Here is a 14,478-nt window from a genome sequence, read left to right on the forward strand (position 1 = left end):
ATGGAAACAGTGGCTTAACTTCAGCATATTTCAGCCATTCAGGAAATATTCCACTGATAAATGACTGGTTACACAGATAGCTTAATATGTTACTTAGCTCAGAATCACATTCTTTAATTAACTTTGTTGATATTTCATCACACCCACTAGATGTTTTTGATTTTAAAGATTTTATGATAGACATTTCTGTTGGGGTAGTGAGGGTCAAATTCATATTATGGAAGTTACTTGAAATGTCTGGTCTGAGGTATTCCATAGCATCTACCGAACCTGACAACCCCATCTTTTCAGTAACAGTTATAAAATGTTTGTTAAAAAGTTCTGCAACACTATACACATCAGTCACCAATGTATCATTTACTCTTTATGCTATTTGTTCCTCTTCATGTCTGGTTCTACTGGTCTCCTTCACTATATCCCATATTGTCTTTATTTTGCTATCTGATATGACTATCTTTTACTAGTAATATATTTGCTTTGAAATCTGTATTACAGTCTCTAACATTTTGTAGTATTTCTTGCAATGTGCAATAGCAACAACGTCAGAACTGTTTTGGATTGACAGATACAGTTTTCTTTTTGTTTTACAAGATACCTCTATTCCTTGAGTAATCCATGGCTTCTTTGTAGACTGTTATAACCTTGGTAAATTTTGGGCGAAACCGTGTTCGAATAAGGTAAGCACTATTAGCAAAATTGTTATATTTTTCATTCCTGCCATTAGCACTGTAAACATCAGTCCAGTGAATGTGTCTGAGGAGTGTCCCAAAAAAAAATCAATTTTTGGCTGATTGAGTACCCTCTTGAGCTCAGATTTAACAAATTTTATATCCTGTCCAGTATTAACATTTAACCGAAGGAACTGCATGTCATGGTCTGAGAGGCCATTGACTATTGATTTTGTAATATGATTTTGTTCATTGGACTTTTCTATAAAGATGTTATCAATGGCTGTTTGTGAGCAAGTGGCTACCCTAGTGGGGAACTTTGCAGTGAGAATTAAGTTGAATGCTAGTGTTACTAACTCAAATAAGTTCTTATTGGTAGAGTCTTTAAGGATATCTATGTTGAAATCACCAGCAACCACTATTTCTTTGTTTTTGGTTGTTAAATGGGCCAGTACAGCTTCAAGGTGGTTTACAAACAGATTAAAGTTACCTGCAGGTGCTCGATACACAATATTATGAAGGCTTTTCTTGTGAAATTCTATTTCTGTTGCACATGCTTCCATATGCTGTTCTAGGCAAAATTTATGAATGTATGTTCTTAAATTTATGACAGTTCCTGATGAATGTGGCAACTCCTGCTCTCTCCATTTCTGATCTACAAAAGTGAGATGCTAACCTAAACCCTGTAACATTAGAAAGTTCTATACCAGTGGTCACATGATGTTCAGAGAGGCAGATTATGTCAGCTGGGTTTGAAGACATTCATCTATGCAGATAGTTAATTCATTAATTTTATTTCTCACTCCTCGAATATTTTGATGCAATAAAGATAGCTGACATTTCACATTGACCGAGTTAAAATTGGGTAGAGTTAAAATATCTGCTGACTATTGAAAATTCTTACCAATAGCTGTTTATGCTGATGTAATAAACCTGTAGGGCTGCTAAGCAACACCAGTAGTGGCGGAGCAGACGACTTCTGTATAAGTCGTCTGCATACAGATAAGGTGAGACAGATGACCTGACAGCTGATGCTAGACTTCATGGCCACTAAAAGCAGATACACTCAATACAGAGCCCTGCAGGACCCCCATCTCCTGGATAGGGGGGGGGGGGGGGACTATGGGAGGCACCAACTTTGATGTGGAAAGTACTGAGCTGTAAGAAATTTTTGATAAAAATCGGGAGCGAGCCCCCAGAGATCCCAATCATATAAAGTGGCAAGGATATGTTGCCAGGTCGCGTTGTAAGCTTTTCGTAAATCAAAGACGACAGCAGCCTAGATGGCAGACTAAGGAAACTACATTATCAGTGGTAGAGCGACCTTGGCGCCAGTAGGCCACGTGACTCCTGGACCCAACAACCACCGACTTACTATACGTTCTAACAGCTTACAAAGAACGTTGGTGAGGCTGATGGGCCGATAGCTGTCCACATCAAGCCAGTATTTGCCGGGTTTGAGCACTTTAATTTTCTTTTGTTTTGGTTTTTTAGGGCGCAAAACTGCTATGGTCATTAGCGCCTGGTCTGTGACTTAGGAAACGGTAAAAAACGAAAATGGCAAGCAGCAGCAATGGGAACAAAACTAAAAAAAATTGGAGAAACAAAGCAGAAGGAGAGCTTCAAAATCCACTACAGAAAGGGGGTTGGTTGTCCCCAAAAAGAGCTTCAAATGACTGACATCTCACTGGCACTAATAAACTCGACAACGCAATCGGCCGAGCGCGTGTCATCTGCTAAAATTGACGATATATCAGGCGACAGCTGTAGACCGGCGCGTAACTGAGTAAAATAGGGGCACTCAAAAGGTGTCTTACCGTCCACAGCTGAGAGCAGTGGGGACCGAGTGGGGGAGGATCGCCGCTTAAAAGATGTCGATGGCTAAAAAGACAGTGCCCTATCCTGAGTCTAGTTAAAATTACCTCCTCACGACGACGCGTTCGGGAGGACGAGATCCAAGCACAGGGAAGAGCTTTCACGTCCCACAATTTATTATGGGGAAGTGTCGACCAATGTGCGTGCCATAATTGAAGAACACGACGACATAAAACGCTCCGTAGATCGGCGAAGGGAATCGATTGAATAGCTGGCCGAGGAAGAGAGATTGCAGCCTTCGCTGCAATATCGGCCGCCTCATTGCCACTGATACCAACGTGTCCTGGGAGCCAGAGGAACGCCACCGAGACGCCCCCCAAGTGGAGCAAGCGCAGACAGTCCTGAATCCGGTGGACCAGAGGGTGCAAATGATAAAGAGCTTGGAGACTGAGGAGAGAGCTGAGAGAATCTGAGCAGATAACGTACTGTATCCGCTGATGGCGGCGGATGTAGTGGACAGCCTGGAGAACAGCGTAAAGCTCCGCGGTATAAACCGAACACTGGTCGGGAAGCCGAAAGTGATTTGGGGTGTCACCAACAATATAGGCACTCCCTACACCTAACGATGTTTTCGAGCCGTCGGTGTAAACAAATGTGGCGTCAGTCATTTGTGCACATCGAGCAGCAAATGCCCGACAAACAAGTGAAGGGGTACCATCCTTGGGAAATCGACAAAGGTCACGGAGCAGGCAGATCTGGGGACGGAGCCAAGGCGGTGCTGTACCCCAAGTTGTCAAGGTGGTTTTAGGAAAGCGGAAGGAAAGAGAATGGAGCAGATGACTGAAGCGGACTCCCGGTGGTAGTAGGGAGGAGGGGCGGCCTGCATACCCTATATCAAAGGAGGCGTCGAAAAAAAGGTCATGGGCTGGATTAGCAGGCATGGAAGACAGATGGCTAGCATAACGACTCAGGACTGCTCGCCGACTGGACAGCGGAGGTTCAGCAGTCTCAGCATAAAGGCTCTCCACAGGGCTGGTGTAAAAAGCTCCAGACACTAAACGTAATTCACGGTGGTGGATAGAGTCGAGACGACGAAGAATAGACGGCCGAGCAGAGGAGTAGACTATGCTTCTGTAGTCCAATTTCGAGCGCACTAAGGCGCGATAGAGGCGGAGAAGGACCACTCGGTCCGCTCTCCAGGAGGGAACCATTCAGGACACGGAGGGTCCTAAGGGACCACAGACAGCGAGCCGAAAGATAGGAAACGTGAGAGGACCAGCAGTTTTCTGTCAAACATAATACCCAAGAATTAAGCGACGTCTGAAAACGGAAGGTTGACAGGACCTAGATGTAAGGAGGGCGGAAGAAACTCCTTACGTCGCCAAAAATTAACACAAACGGTCTTACTGGGAGAAAAACGGAAGCCAGTTTCGATGCTCCAAGAGTGGAGGCGATCGAGACATCCTTGAAGACGTCGTTCAAGAAGGCAGGTCCGTTGAGAGCTGTAGTAGATCGCAAAATCGTCCACAAAGAGGGAGCCCGAGACATCAGGAAGGAGACAATCCATAATTGGATTGATGGCAATGGCAAACAGTACAACACTCAGCACGGAGCCCTGGGGTACCCCGTTTTCTTGGGAGAAAGTAGGGGAGAGAGTAGCGTTCACCCGCACCCTAATTGTGCGCTCTGCCGTAAATTCGCGAAGAAAAAGGGGCAGCCGACCTCGAAAGCCCCAAGAGAACAGTGTGCGGAGGATGCCTGTCCTCCAACAGGTATCGTATGCTCTCTCCAGATCAAAAAATATTGCTACCGTTTGGCGTTTCCGGAGAAAATTGTTCATGATATAAGTGGAGAGAGCAACAAGATGGTCAACTGCAGAACGATGCTTTCGGAATCCGCATTGGGCAGGTGTTAGACTGCGAGACTCCAGCCACCACGCTAAACGGTAATTCACCATATGCTCCAAAACCTTACAGACGTTACTCGTGAGAGAAATGGGGCGATAACTAGAGGGGAGATGTTTGTCCTTTCCAGGTTTCGGAACAGGAACGACGATAGCTTCCCGCCATCGTCTGGGAAAAGTACTGTCGGTCCAAATTTGATTATAAAGGCGAAGGAGGTAACGCGGACTATGGGTTGATAAATGCAGCAACATTTGGACGTGGATACCATCCGGTCCTGGGGCGGAGGAGCGAGAAGAAGAGAGTGCATGTTGGAGTTCCCGCATGGAGAAAACAGTATTGTAGCTTTCGCGATTTTGAGAGGAGAAAGCAAGATGTCGCACTTCCGCTGCACGTTTCTTCGGGAGAAACGCTGGCGGGTAATTTGAAGAGCTCGAAATCTCAGCAAAGTGTTTACCCAGTGAGTTAGAAATTGCGACGGGTCCACTAATGTATCATGCGCGACAGTGAGCCCAGAGACCGGGAAGAAACTAGGCGCGCCAGAGAACCGTCGAATCCGACTCCAAACTTCCGAGGAGGGAGTGAAGGTGTTAAATGAGCTAGTAAAGAATTTCCAGCTTTCCTTCTTGCTATCGCGGATGACACGACGGCATCGCGCACGGAACTGCTTGTAGCGGATACAGTTGCCCAAAGTAGGATGGTGGCGGAAAACGCGAAGAGCACGTCGCCGCTCACGTATTGCGTCACGGCATGCCGCGTTCCACCAAGGAACTGGAGGGCGCTGGGGCAATGCGGAGGTGCGTGGTATTGAACGTTCCGCAGCTGTAAAAATTACGTCTGTAATATGTGTGACCTTATCGTCGACGCTAGGAAAGTGACGGTCATCGAATGTCGCTAGAAACGAAAAAATGTCCAATCGGCTTGGCCAAACTTCCAGCGTCGTGGGCGCATATATGGCTTTTGATGCTGCAGTCTAAGGACACATGGAAAGTGGTCACTCGAGTGTGTATCATCAAGGGCGAACCATTCGTAGCGCCGAGCTAGCGGAACAGTACTGACCGAAAGGTCCAAATGAGAGAAATTTGTCGTGGAGGCAGACAAAAATGTAGGGTCCCCAGTGTTGAGGCAAAATAGATCCGCTTGGTGGAAGACGTCTAGCAATTGTGAGCCACGCTGACAAGGATGTGGAGATCCCCAAAGTGGGTGGTGCGCATTGAAGTCCCCAACCAGCAAATAGGGGGGTGGAAGCTGACCAAGAAGATGAAGGAGATCAGCACGTGCCATTGTTGTGGACGATGGAATGTGTACATTACAAAGAGAAAAGGTATATCCAGAAAGGGAAAGACGGACAGCGACAGCTTGGAAGGAAGTGTTTAAGTAGAGTGGGTGATAAGAGAGTATCATGGAGAAGAATCATGAGTCCATGTGCTGTAGTGCCTTCAACAGAGGCGAGATCAAATTGGATGGACTGAAAATGGGGGAGAACAAAGCCGTCATGGGGACGCAGCTTTGTTTCCTGAAGACAGAAGATGACCGGCGAGTAAGATCGTAAGACGATCGACAATTCATCTCGATTGGCTCGAAGGCCGTGGATATTCCAGTGGATAATGGACATAGGGTGAACAGAAAATGGAGGAATGTGACCAAGGTTGCCGTCAACTCGGCGACTGCTCAGAGCTTACGACCGACAGCATGGAATGGCATTCAGCCAAAGGCAGAAGATCCTAATCCATAGGTTGTCCAGGAGCAGCTCCTGCCACCAGCGATCGGCCGGTTGATCGGCCGCCAGCAGTGCGCCTCGGCGACACAGAAGATGGCCGAGGGCGATTACCGCCACGTGGTGCTGTAGGTGAGACATGCCTTGGCGGAGAAGGAGATGAACTGGGTTTCTTACTAGCCTTCTTGGAAATATGTTTAGATGAAGGAGGAACCGATGGTTGTGAAGATGGGGTACGTAAAAAATCTTCACGAGTATGCTCTTTTTTCGAAGTCTCGGTGTCTGGCTTTTGGGCTCGAGATTTAGCAGAACCCAATGAAGGGTGAGCCATAGAGTGGGCAGGCGAAAGTGGGGAGGTTGAACAGGCGATCTTTGCGCTGGCCGATCGGACGACCGTGGCACGAAAGGTAAGGTCATGAGTCTGCGTGGCCACCTCCTTTGTTGGCCGAGGAGAGGCAAGAACAGTGCTGTATTTTCCTGTCTGAGGCATGGTGGGCTGTCGACTGGCGAATAGTTTTCGAGCAGCAAAGGTCGACACCTTTTCCTTCACTCTGATTGCCTGGATGAGCTTTTCGTCTTTAAAAATGGGGCAATCTCGAGAGGAAGCAGCGTGGTCACCCATACAGTTGATGCAGCGAGGGGATGGAGGTGGACAAGCACCCTCATGGGCATCCTTGGCACATGTAACACATTTGGCCGGGTTGGAACAGGACTGGCCGGTGTGATTGAACCGCTGACACCAATAGCAACGCGTAGGGTTTGGGATGTAAGGGCGAACGGAAATTCTCATAGCCTGCTTTGATTTTCGATGGGAGTTGAATATTGTCAAATGTCAGGAAGACAGTATGGGTTGGAATGATGTTCGAGTCAACCCTTTTCATGACTATGAACTGCCGTTACGCCCTGGTCAGACAGGTAGTGTTGAATTTCCTCGTTAGACAATCAGTCGAGGGAGCATGTATAAACGACCCCACGTGATGAATTTAAAGTACGGTGCGGTTCCACCTGGACAGGGAAGGTGTGTAGCAGTGAAGTACGCAGCAATTTTTGTGCCTGGAGGGCACTGACTGTTTCTAACAAGGTGCCATTTCGTAATCTGGAACAAGACTTTACAGGACCTGCAATTGCGTCGACACCTTTCTGAATAATGAAAGGGTTGACCGTGGAGAAGTCGTGACCTTTGTCAGATCAAGGAACAACAAGCGACTGTGGCAACGATGGAAGGACTGTGTGGCTGAAACTCATTGTGTTTACGCTTGTGAGCTGACATAGTAGAAGAAGAGGAAACCATTGCGAAAGTATCCCCATGATTACCGGCGTCTCCGATGGCATGCTCCTTCCTTGTGGGGGCCCTCTGAGGGCACTCCCGCCTTTGGTGATTGTTCACGCCTCAGGTCACACCTCCCGACAAACGGACGGAGGGACCAATCGGCACTTTCAGAAGTTATCAGCTCTGGTAATCACCCCTCCCTGGGCCTGGCCGTTACCAGGGGGTACGTACATGTCCTACCTGTCTACCCAGGGCGGGGAATGACGCGTTAACCCATCACCGGCTATGCATGTAAATGCGTGTTTCGGCCATCAGACACGCACAGGGAGGAAAAAAGAGAAAGGGAAAGGAAAGAAGAGGTCTCAAACGCCGCAGCAGAGAAAAGGGCGAAGACAAGAGGAAAGGAAAAGAGAAGAACAAAGCAAGGACGAAGACTTGCAAGCGGAGAAAGCAAAGAATTTGTTACAGTTTCCAGCGTCCATCTCCGGATGTAGGCACAAAACATACTCCCAGAGGAGGAGAAAGGGAAGGAAAGAGGCGGAGGTGAGGGGGGGGGGCGAAGATGGGGGATGGGGAAAGATGCAGAAATGGAAGGAAGGCCACATTAGCTCGGGGTCCCGTGCTCGCTACACACGTATCCACAAAGGAGTTGTGGACCCCTTGGGGGGAAGAAGTTTTTCTGTTTGATGTTCCTCATGGTGCGACGATGAGCTCTGAAATTTATTGTGCTACCCTCAGGAAACAGAAGATGCGACTTTAGTGTGTTCATCGCCACAAAAATGCAGAACTACTCCATGACAACTGAAGGCCTGAAGTCTGTGTACCCAAGAGAATCTGATATAACTTCAGTGGACTGTTCCTTGTCCACCCTTCAACCCGGGTCTCGCACCTTCCGACTTCCATCTGTTTGGTTGAAAGGATGCACTCGCGGGGAATAGTACGTCGATGGGGAGGTTATTGATACATCAGGAAGTTGGCTCGTATGTCGACCTGTAGAGCAGTAACATGCGTATACAGTAAGATAAACTGAGGCCGTCACATGGAACAAAATTATATTGAAAATTAGGGTGAGGAATAATGTGATCTATTGGAATGTAATAAAACCAAGTTGCTTTCAGAAAAAGTGAGTCATTACTAATTGAAGACCATTTTCAGGCAATGTCAGTTCCATGCTGAAAAGGTCACAGACGAAATAGCTACGACGAGATAAATGTTATTCTGTGAATTGTGCATCATGACATTGGCTCTTAGCCACTGGCTGTTATCTTTGGCCAATCAAAAATTCGCTCACTAAACTGAGTGTAAGCAATGGCACTACTATATCAATGCCGCTCCGAGAGAATTATGCTCTCTGGCAGGCGCCGTACTCACATGTCAGCTCGCTCTCTTCTATGATACCAGCGTTATTGACCAAGACGTCAACACCCGACAAGTTATCCTTTATCCACTTGAAGGCTGCGAGAATACTGTCTTCGTCAGTGACGTCCCCTTGTATGGCATGCAACTTCCCTGGAGCATCTGGCAATTCCAACGCCTATGTACAGGAAAAACACATCGAATAAACGTTAATGGCCAGGAAGATTTTTATGAATTTATTGTATTTACGACTTTGGATATATTACTCTGAATTAAAACTATTTTCACCACACAGGTAGTTCTGGAAATCTGTCAACCTTATGTAAATTTGCTTTTCTTTGTTGTAATTCCTGACTGCAATATAGTTTACTGAAGTGAGAGCTGGAAGCGGCTCTAGTTTATACGGTGATAAGCAGAATTACACAAACCGTCGCGCCCAAGGAATGAATGAGCAGAAGCTGACCACTGCGTGAACCACGAGACAAATAATTTGCGTATTGTTGAGGTACTAATAGCTGATCGTTTGCCAAAGTTTTCTTTAGCGTTTTATCATGTACTAAATGAGCAGCGCATATTTGAGATCCGAAATGGATAGTTCGTTTTGAGGTCTATCACTGCCCAACACCGCTCTTCACCTTCGGGCTGCCCCAAGTCTTCTGTTTATGCTCGAGGCCAACTGCCGTATTATAGTGCTGTAACATTCCTTCTCTTGCTGACAGACTTGCTGGAAACCTTGGTTAGGAAAGATTTAGACTAATAGTAAAGAAAAGTTGCAACTACGTAATTTACTTATCGTTTAAAAGCATTGTGAATAACAGACTAATAACTTTCATGCCAGTTACTTTAGGTTACGACTATAGTCTATAGAGTATGTGGGTCGTTAATCACGCAATTTCAATTGTTTCCTTGTTGCTACAAAAAATTTCCTGTAAGAGTTACGTTATCCGTGCCGCCTTAATTTTCCTTGTAGCTGTACAGTGAACATATACAGGGTGGTCCGTTGATCGTGACCGGGCCAAATATCTCAGGAAATATGCGTCAAACGAAAAAACTACAGAGAACGAAACTTGTCTAGTTTGAAGGGGGAGACCAGATGGCGCTATGGTTGGCACGCTAGATTGGCACTGCCATAGGTCAAACGGGTATCAACTGCGCTTTTTTTAAAAATAGGAACCCCCATATTTTATTACATACTCGTGTAGTACGTAAAGAAATATGAATGTTGTAGTTGGACCACTTTCTTCGCTTTGTGATAGATGGCTCTGTAATAGTCAAACGTATAAGTACGTGATATCACGTAACATTCTGCCAGTGCGGACGATATTTGCTTCGTGATACATTACCCGTGTTAAAAGGGACCGTTTACCAATTGCGGAAAAGGTCGATATCGTGTTGATGTATGGCTATTGTGATCAGAATGCCCAACGGGCATGTGCTACGTATGCTGCTCGGTATCCTGGACATCATCCAAGTGTCCGGACCGCTCGCCGGATAGTTACGTTATTTAGGGTAACAGGAAGTGTTCAGCCACATGTGAAATGTCAACCACGACCTGCAACAAATGACGCCCAAGTAGGTGTTTTAGCTGCTGTCGCTGCTAATCCGCACATCAGTAGCAGACAAAAGTGCGCGAGAATCTGGAATCTCAAAAACGTCGGTGCTGAGAATGCTACATCAACATCGATTGTACCCGTACCATAGTTCTGTGCACCAGGAATAGCATGGCGACGACTTTGATCGTCGTTTACAGTTCTGCCACTGGGCACAAGAGAAATTACGGGACGATGACATTTTGCACGCGTTCTATTTAGCGACGAAGTGTTATTCACTAACAGCGGTAAAGTAAACCGGCGTAATATGCACTGTTGGGCAACGGAAAATCCAAGATGGCTGCGACAAGTTTAACATCAGCTACCTTGGCGGGTTAATGTATGGTGCGGCATTATGGGAGGAAGGATAATTGGCCCCCCCCTTTTATCGATGGGGATGTAAATGGTGCAATGTATGCTGATTTCCTACGTAATGTTCTACCGCTGTTACTACAAGATGTTTCACTGCATGACAGAATGACGATGTACTTCCAACATGATGGATGTCTGGCACATAGCTCGCGTGCGGTTGAAGCGGTATTGAATAGAATATTTCATGAGAGGTGGATTGGTCGTCTAAGCCCCTTACCATGGCCCGCACGTTCACCGGATCTGACGTCCCCGGATTTCTTTCTGTGGGGAAAGTTGAAGGATATTTGCTATCGTGATCAACCGAAAACGCTTGACAACATGCAACAGCACATTGTCAATGCATGAGTGAACATTACGGAAGGCGAATTACTCGCTGTTGAGAGGAATGTCGTTACACGTATTGCCAAAGGCATTGAGGTTGACGGACATCATTTTGAGCATTTATTGCATTAATGTGGTATTTACAGGTAATCACGCTGTAGCAGCATGCGTTCTCACTAATAAGTTCACAAAGGTACATCTATCACATTGGAACAACCGAAATAAAATGATCGAACGTACCTACGCTCTGTATTTTAATTTAAAAACCTACCTGTTACCAACTGTTCGTCTAAAATTGTGAGCCATATGTGTCACTATTACAGCGCCTTCTACCACAAAGCGAAAAAGTGGTCCAACTAATTAAAGTTCATATTTCTTTACGTACTACACGAATATGTAATAAAAATGGGGGTTCCTTTTCTAAGAAACGAAGTTGATATCCGTTTGACCTACGGCAGCGCTATCTAGCGGGCCAATCATAGCGCCATCTGGTTTCCCCCTTCAAGCTAGACTAGTTTCATTCTTTGTAGTTTCGTATGACGCTTATTTCGTGAGAAATTTGGCCCGGTCACGATCAATGGACCACCCTGTATAATTTCCTCCAGAATATCCAGTTTTTCCAATTATGTAATAGAAAGCTTCTGTATTCACCTTTTATTTTATACAAAAAGGTGTGCTAAATAAGGACGATGAATACAAGTTTCCTTCGGAAATAAAGTGGATGGACAAAACTTCACGAGTTAGCGGCTATTAAATATGGGCCAATGACTAACAGACCTCGGGATTTGTTACATATTACTCTTTCATCAACCATATATGTCTGCTTGCGCAGGTGGCAGGGCCCTAACACATACCAACCTGAATTTCTACTGCAGTAGATTTAGTGCCATATAAAAATAAAAGGGAAGTTTAGATTGCGTACGACGGGTGCGATAAAGTAGATCAAGAAAGTGACGCGCTTCGTTGATTCTTGATTGAGCAAATCTGTTTCTCGGTGTTTACCCATAGATGTTTTAAGTTTTCGCTGCGTGGAGAGGGACTAAATTTAAAAAATCCTGAACAGTTACGGAATACACTCTGCAAATACCAGTTTTACAGCAACATGAACAACCAAATGCGCCCTTAGACTGTTTCCGTTGAAACAGTTCGTGTTTCTGATTATCAAGTTGCATGTATTTTAACTCAACATTTGTCGCGTTTCCTTACTATGAAACATTAAGGGTTACCATACATTTTACTAATGCATATTCCACAAAATATATATTATCGTCATAGCTAATATGAAAATTAATGAACTTCTTGCAGAAAGAAGCATTACTGAACGCTTAACTGAATCAACTAAATTTTTCTGTGTGCAAAGCTGGGAGAGAGTTTAAAAAATTGTTTCTGTAGGGAGCCTTTAGCATTCAAAGTGAGACCCTTAAAGTCCTAATTAATAAAATTAGGTCGTAGATGCGACCGTGACGCTCAAGATTTCGACCCTCTTCGACATACTACTAGTAGAGGGGGAGGGGGGCAACAAAGTCAGTCCTGCAGAAGTGTTTACGTCACTACAATTCCGCTCCCGAAAAGAAACGGATTGTTAGGTCATGACTGGATCCGTTTTCGATCAGTTGTAGCCATTAGGAAATTTTTTTACATCTCAGTTCTGCAATCTGATACTTTCTCAAAAACCTGATCTTGATCTGATGTATATACACCTCCGACGGACAGCCGGTAATTAGGCCTATAGGCCTGCTTTCGACTATCAAAAATATTCAGATCAGCTGAAAATGGAAACAAATCGGGAACATGTGCACCAACAAAATAAACTTTTGCAACTAGTGTGCATAAAACCCACGAAATTAAAGATTCCCGTTAATTTGTCACTCATATTGCAAAATTGCAATGCCAATCTAAGCACGTAGAAGTTTATGAAAACGCAGAACATATAACGTTCGACCAACGCCATTAGCAGTAACAGGTTTCCCCCAGAAGTATATTTTCAACACATCGAAATCCGAGCAGGTCGTGGTTAGTGTCTCTGCCCCTGACCTCTGGTTCAAGTACCGCCCAGGTAGGAGTTTTTCCCTTCTCCTAGAGACACTGTTTAAGTTGTCCTAAGCATTTCGTCTTATCTTCATCGACACTCATGTCCCCGAATCAGGCGGTTAAACAGCAACTACTGGTTTTCCGACCAGTAATGCCATACTATTTATTTCATTTCAACGTACCGAAACCACTAGCTTTCCTATCTCTCGCAGCCTTAGGCTTCAGAGCTGACGTATGTGATTTTGGAGTAGTAAGATTCCACCTTGTTTGAAACTGGTCCTACGTCATATTTGATCCCTACTGTTTTCTCAAAAAGAAGTGTAGTGATCTAATAACTTTCGTAAGAGTTGGTTTGAAGAGGTCTGACTACTTTGTTCATTGGAAATTTTACACGGAAATAAACGCTACACTTATTCCCGGGGAAGGTAGATGACGCCAAGTAGTGTACAGTGGCGTACGATCACAGCACGTTTGTGGCGCGGCCTAGCTGCTCCCACAGCGCCTTATTAGAGGCTGCAACTACACAACGCAGTGTTCCCACCACCGCATTCCGCAGTAGGCGAGAATTAAAAAATTTTTCATTTTTAATCTGATAATTATATATGTATTGTGTTTCATAATAGAATTTCGTGTTCCCAGTTTGGCACAGTTTTGCCACAGGAAATACGATAGAGGTAGAAGACGTCCGTCTTCTGGTCGGCTCCTGATCGTTGTCAGGAGGCGGCTAGTATTTGATTACGCAATGGCTTCTATTATTTAGAAAAGAAAAGCCCGAATTCCTTTACGTAATCAGTATGAATTTTATAATTACCTAAGCGACCTTTAACAATGAAAAATAACAAAATTGCATTTGCAAATGAAATCAATAAATGGGGCGGCTATGAGTTGTATAGAAAACAAGGAGCAGTCTTCTGTCTACGACCAGGATTCCGCAGTATTCTCTGCCGTAGTAAAGGCTGTGACATTTATAAAATGATATGGAGGTAAAGTAAAGGAGAAGAGAATAAGAAATCTGGTAAACACTAAATATATTCAAATAATTCTCAAGCAATTAGGGCTTATTTATAAACAGTATAACTTACATAACTAATTTTCTGACTGTGTTAGTGCGATCATATTTCAGCCTGTCCTGTGCTCGCTTCTTGGTTCACGTCTTTATCAAAAATTACTAATTACTTTTCCCTTCCTTTGAGGCTATTCTTGCACCGTTCAACACCTTCATAACAAGTTGCCGATTTACAGTATCGAACATAAGTTACTGAATTTTATTGATTAGTAACTTGTCTGCACGCTGGCAAGACCGCTCACTTTTATGGCTTAAAGACGACCTTTACGCTTTCACATTACAAGTAGTAGTACAATAAAATCTGAAGATCTGCAAAGGTTTTTACGTCATTTTTATTTAGATCGAAGCAGAACGCTCAGTTCAGCTTCTGTT

The 14,478-nt window shown here is 44.8% G+C and overlaps 2 protein-coding genes across 2 annotated transcripts in view; both read right to left on the bottom strand.

The window, feature by feature from the left end:
* LOC126456997 (dehydrogenase/reductase SDR family member 11-like) overlaps positions 1-14,478 on the bottom strand; it is a 604,547-nt gene that overhangs the window by 25,193 nt on the left and 564,876 nt on the right. The gene's annotated exons all lie outside the window — the stretch shown is intronic.
* LOC126456999 (farnesol dehydrogenase-like) overlaps positions 1-14,478 on the bottom strand; it is a 209,425-nt gene that overhangs the window by 25,193 nt on the left and 169,754 nt on the right. Inside the window, exon 3 of the mRNA XM_050092966.1 lies at positions 8,743-8,905. Within this exon, the coding sequence (XP_049948923.1) occupies positions 8,743-8,905 (163 nt within the window). The remainder of the gene's footprint in view (positions 1-8,742; positions 8,906-14,478) is intronic.

Source organism: Schistocerca serialis, chromosome 2 (assembly GCF_023864345.2).
Source record: "Schistocerca serialis cubense isolate TAMUIC-IGC-003099 chromosome 2, iqSchSeri2.2, whole genome shotgun sequence".
Lineage (NCBI taxonomy): Eukaryota > Metazoa > Arthropoda > Insecta > Orthoptera > Acrididae > Schistocerca > Schistocerca serialis.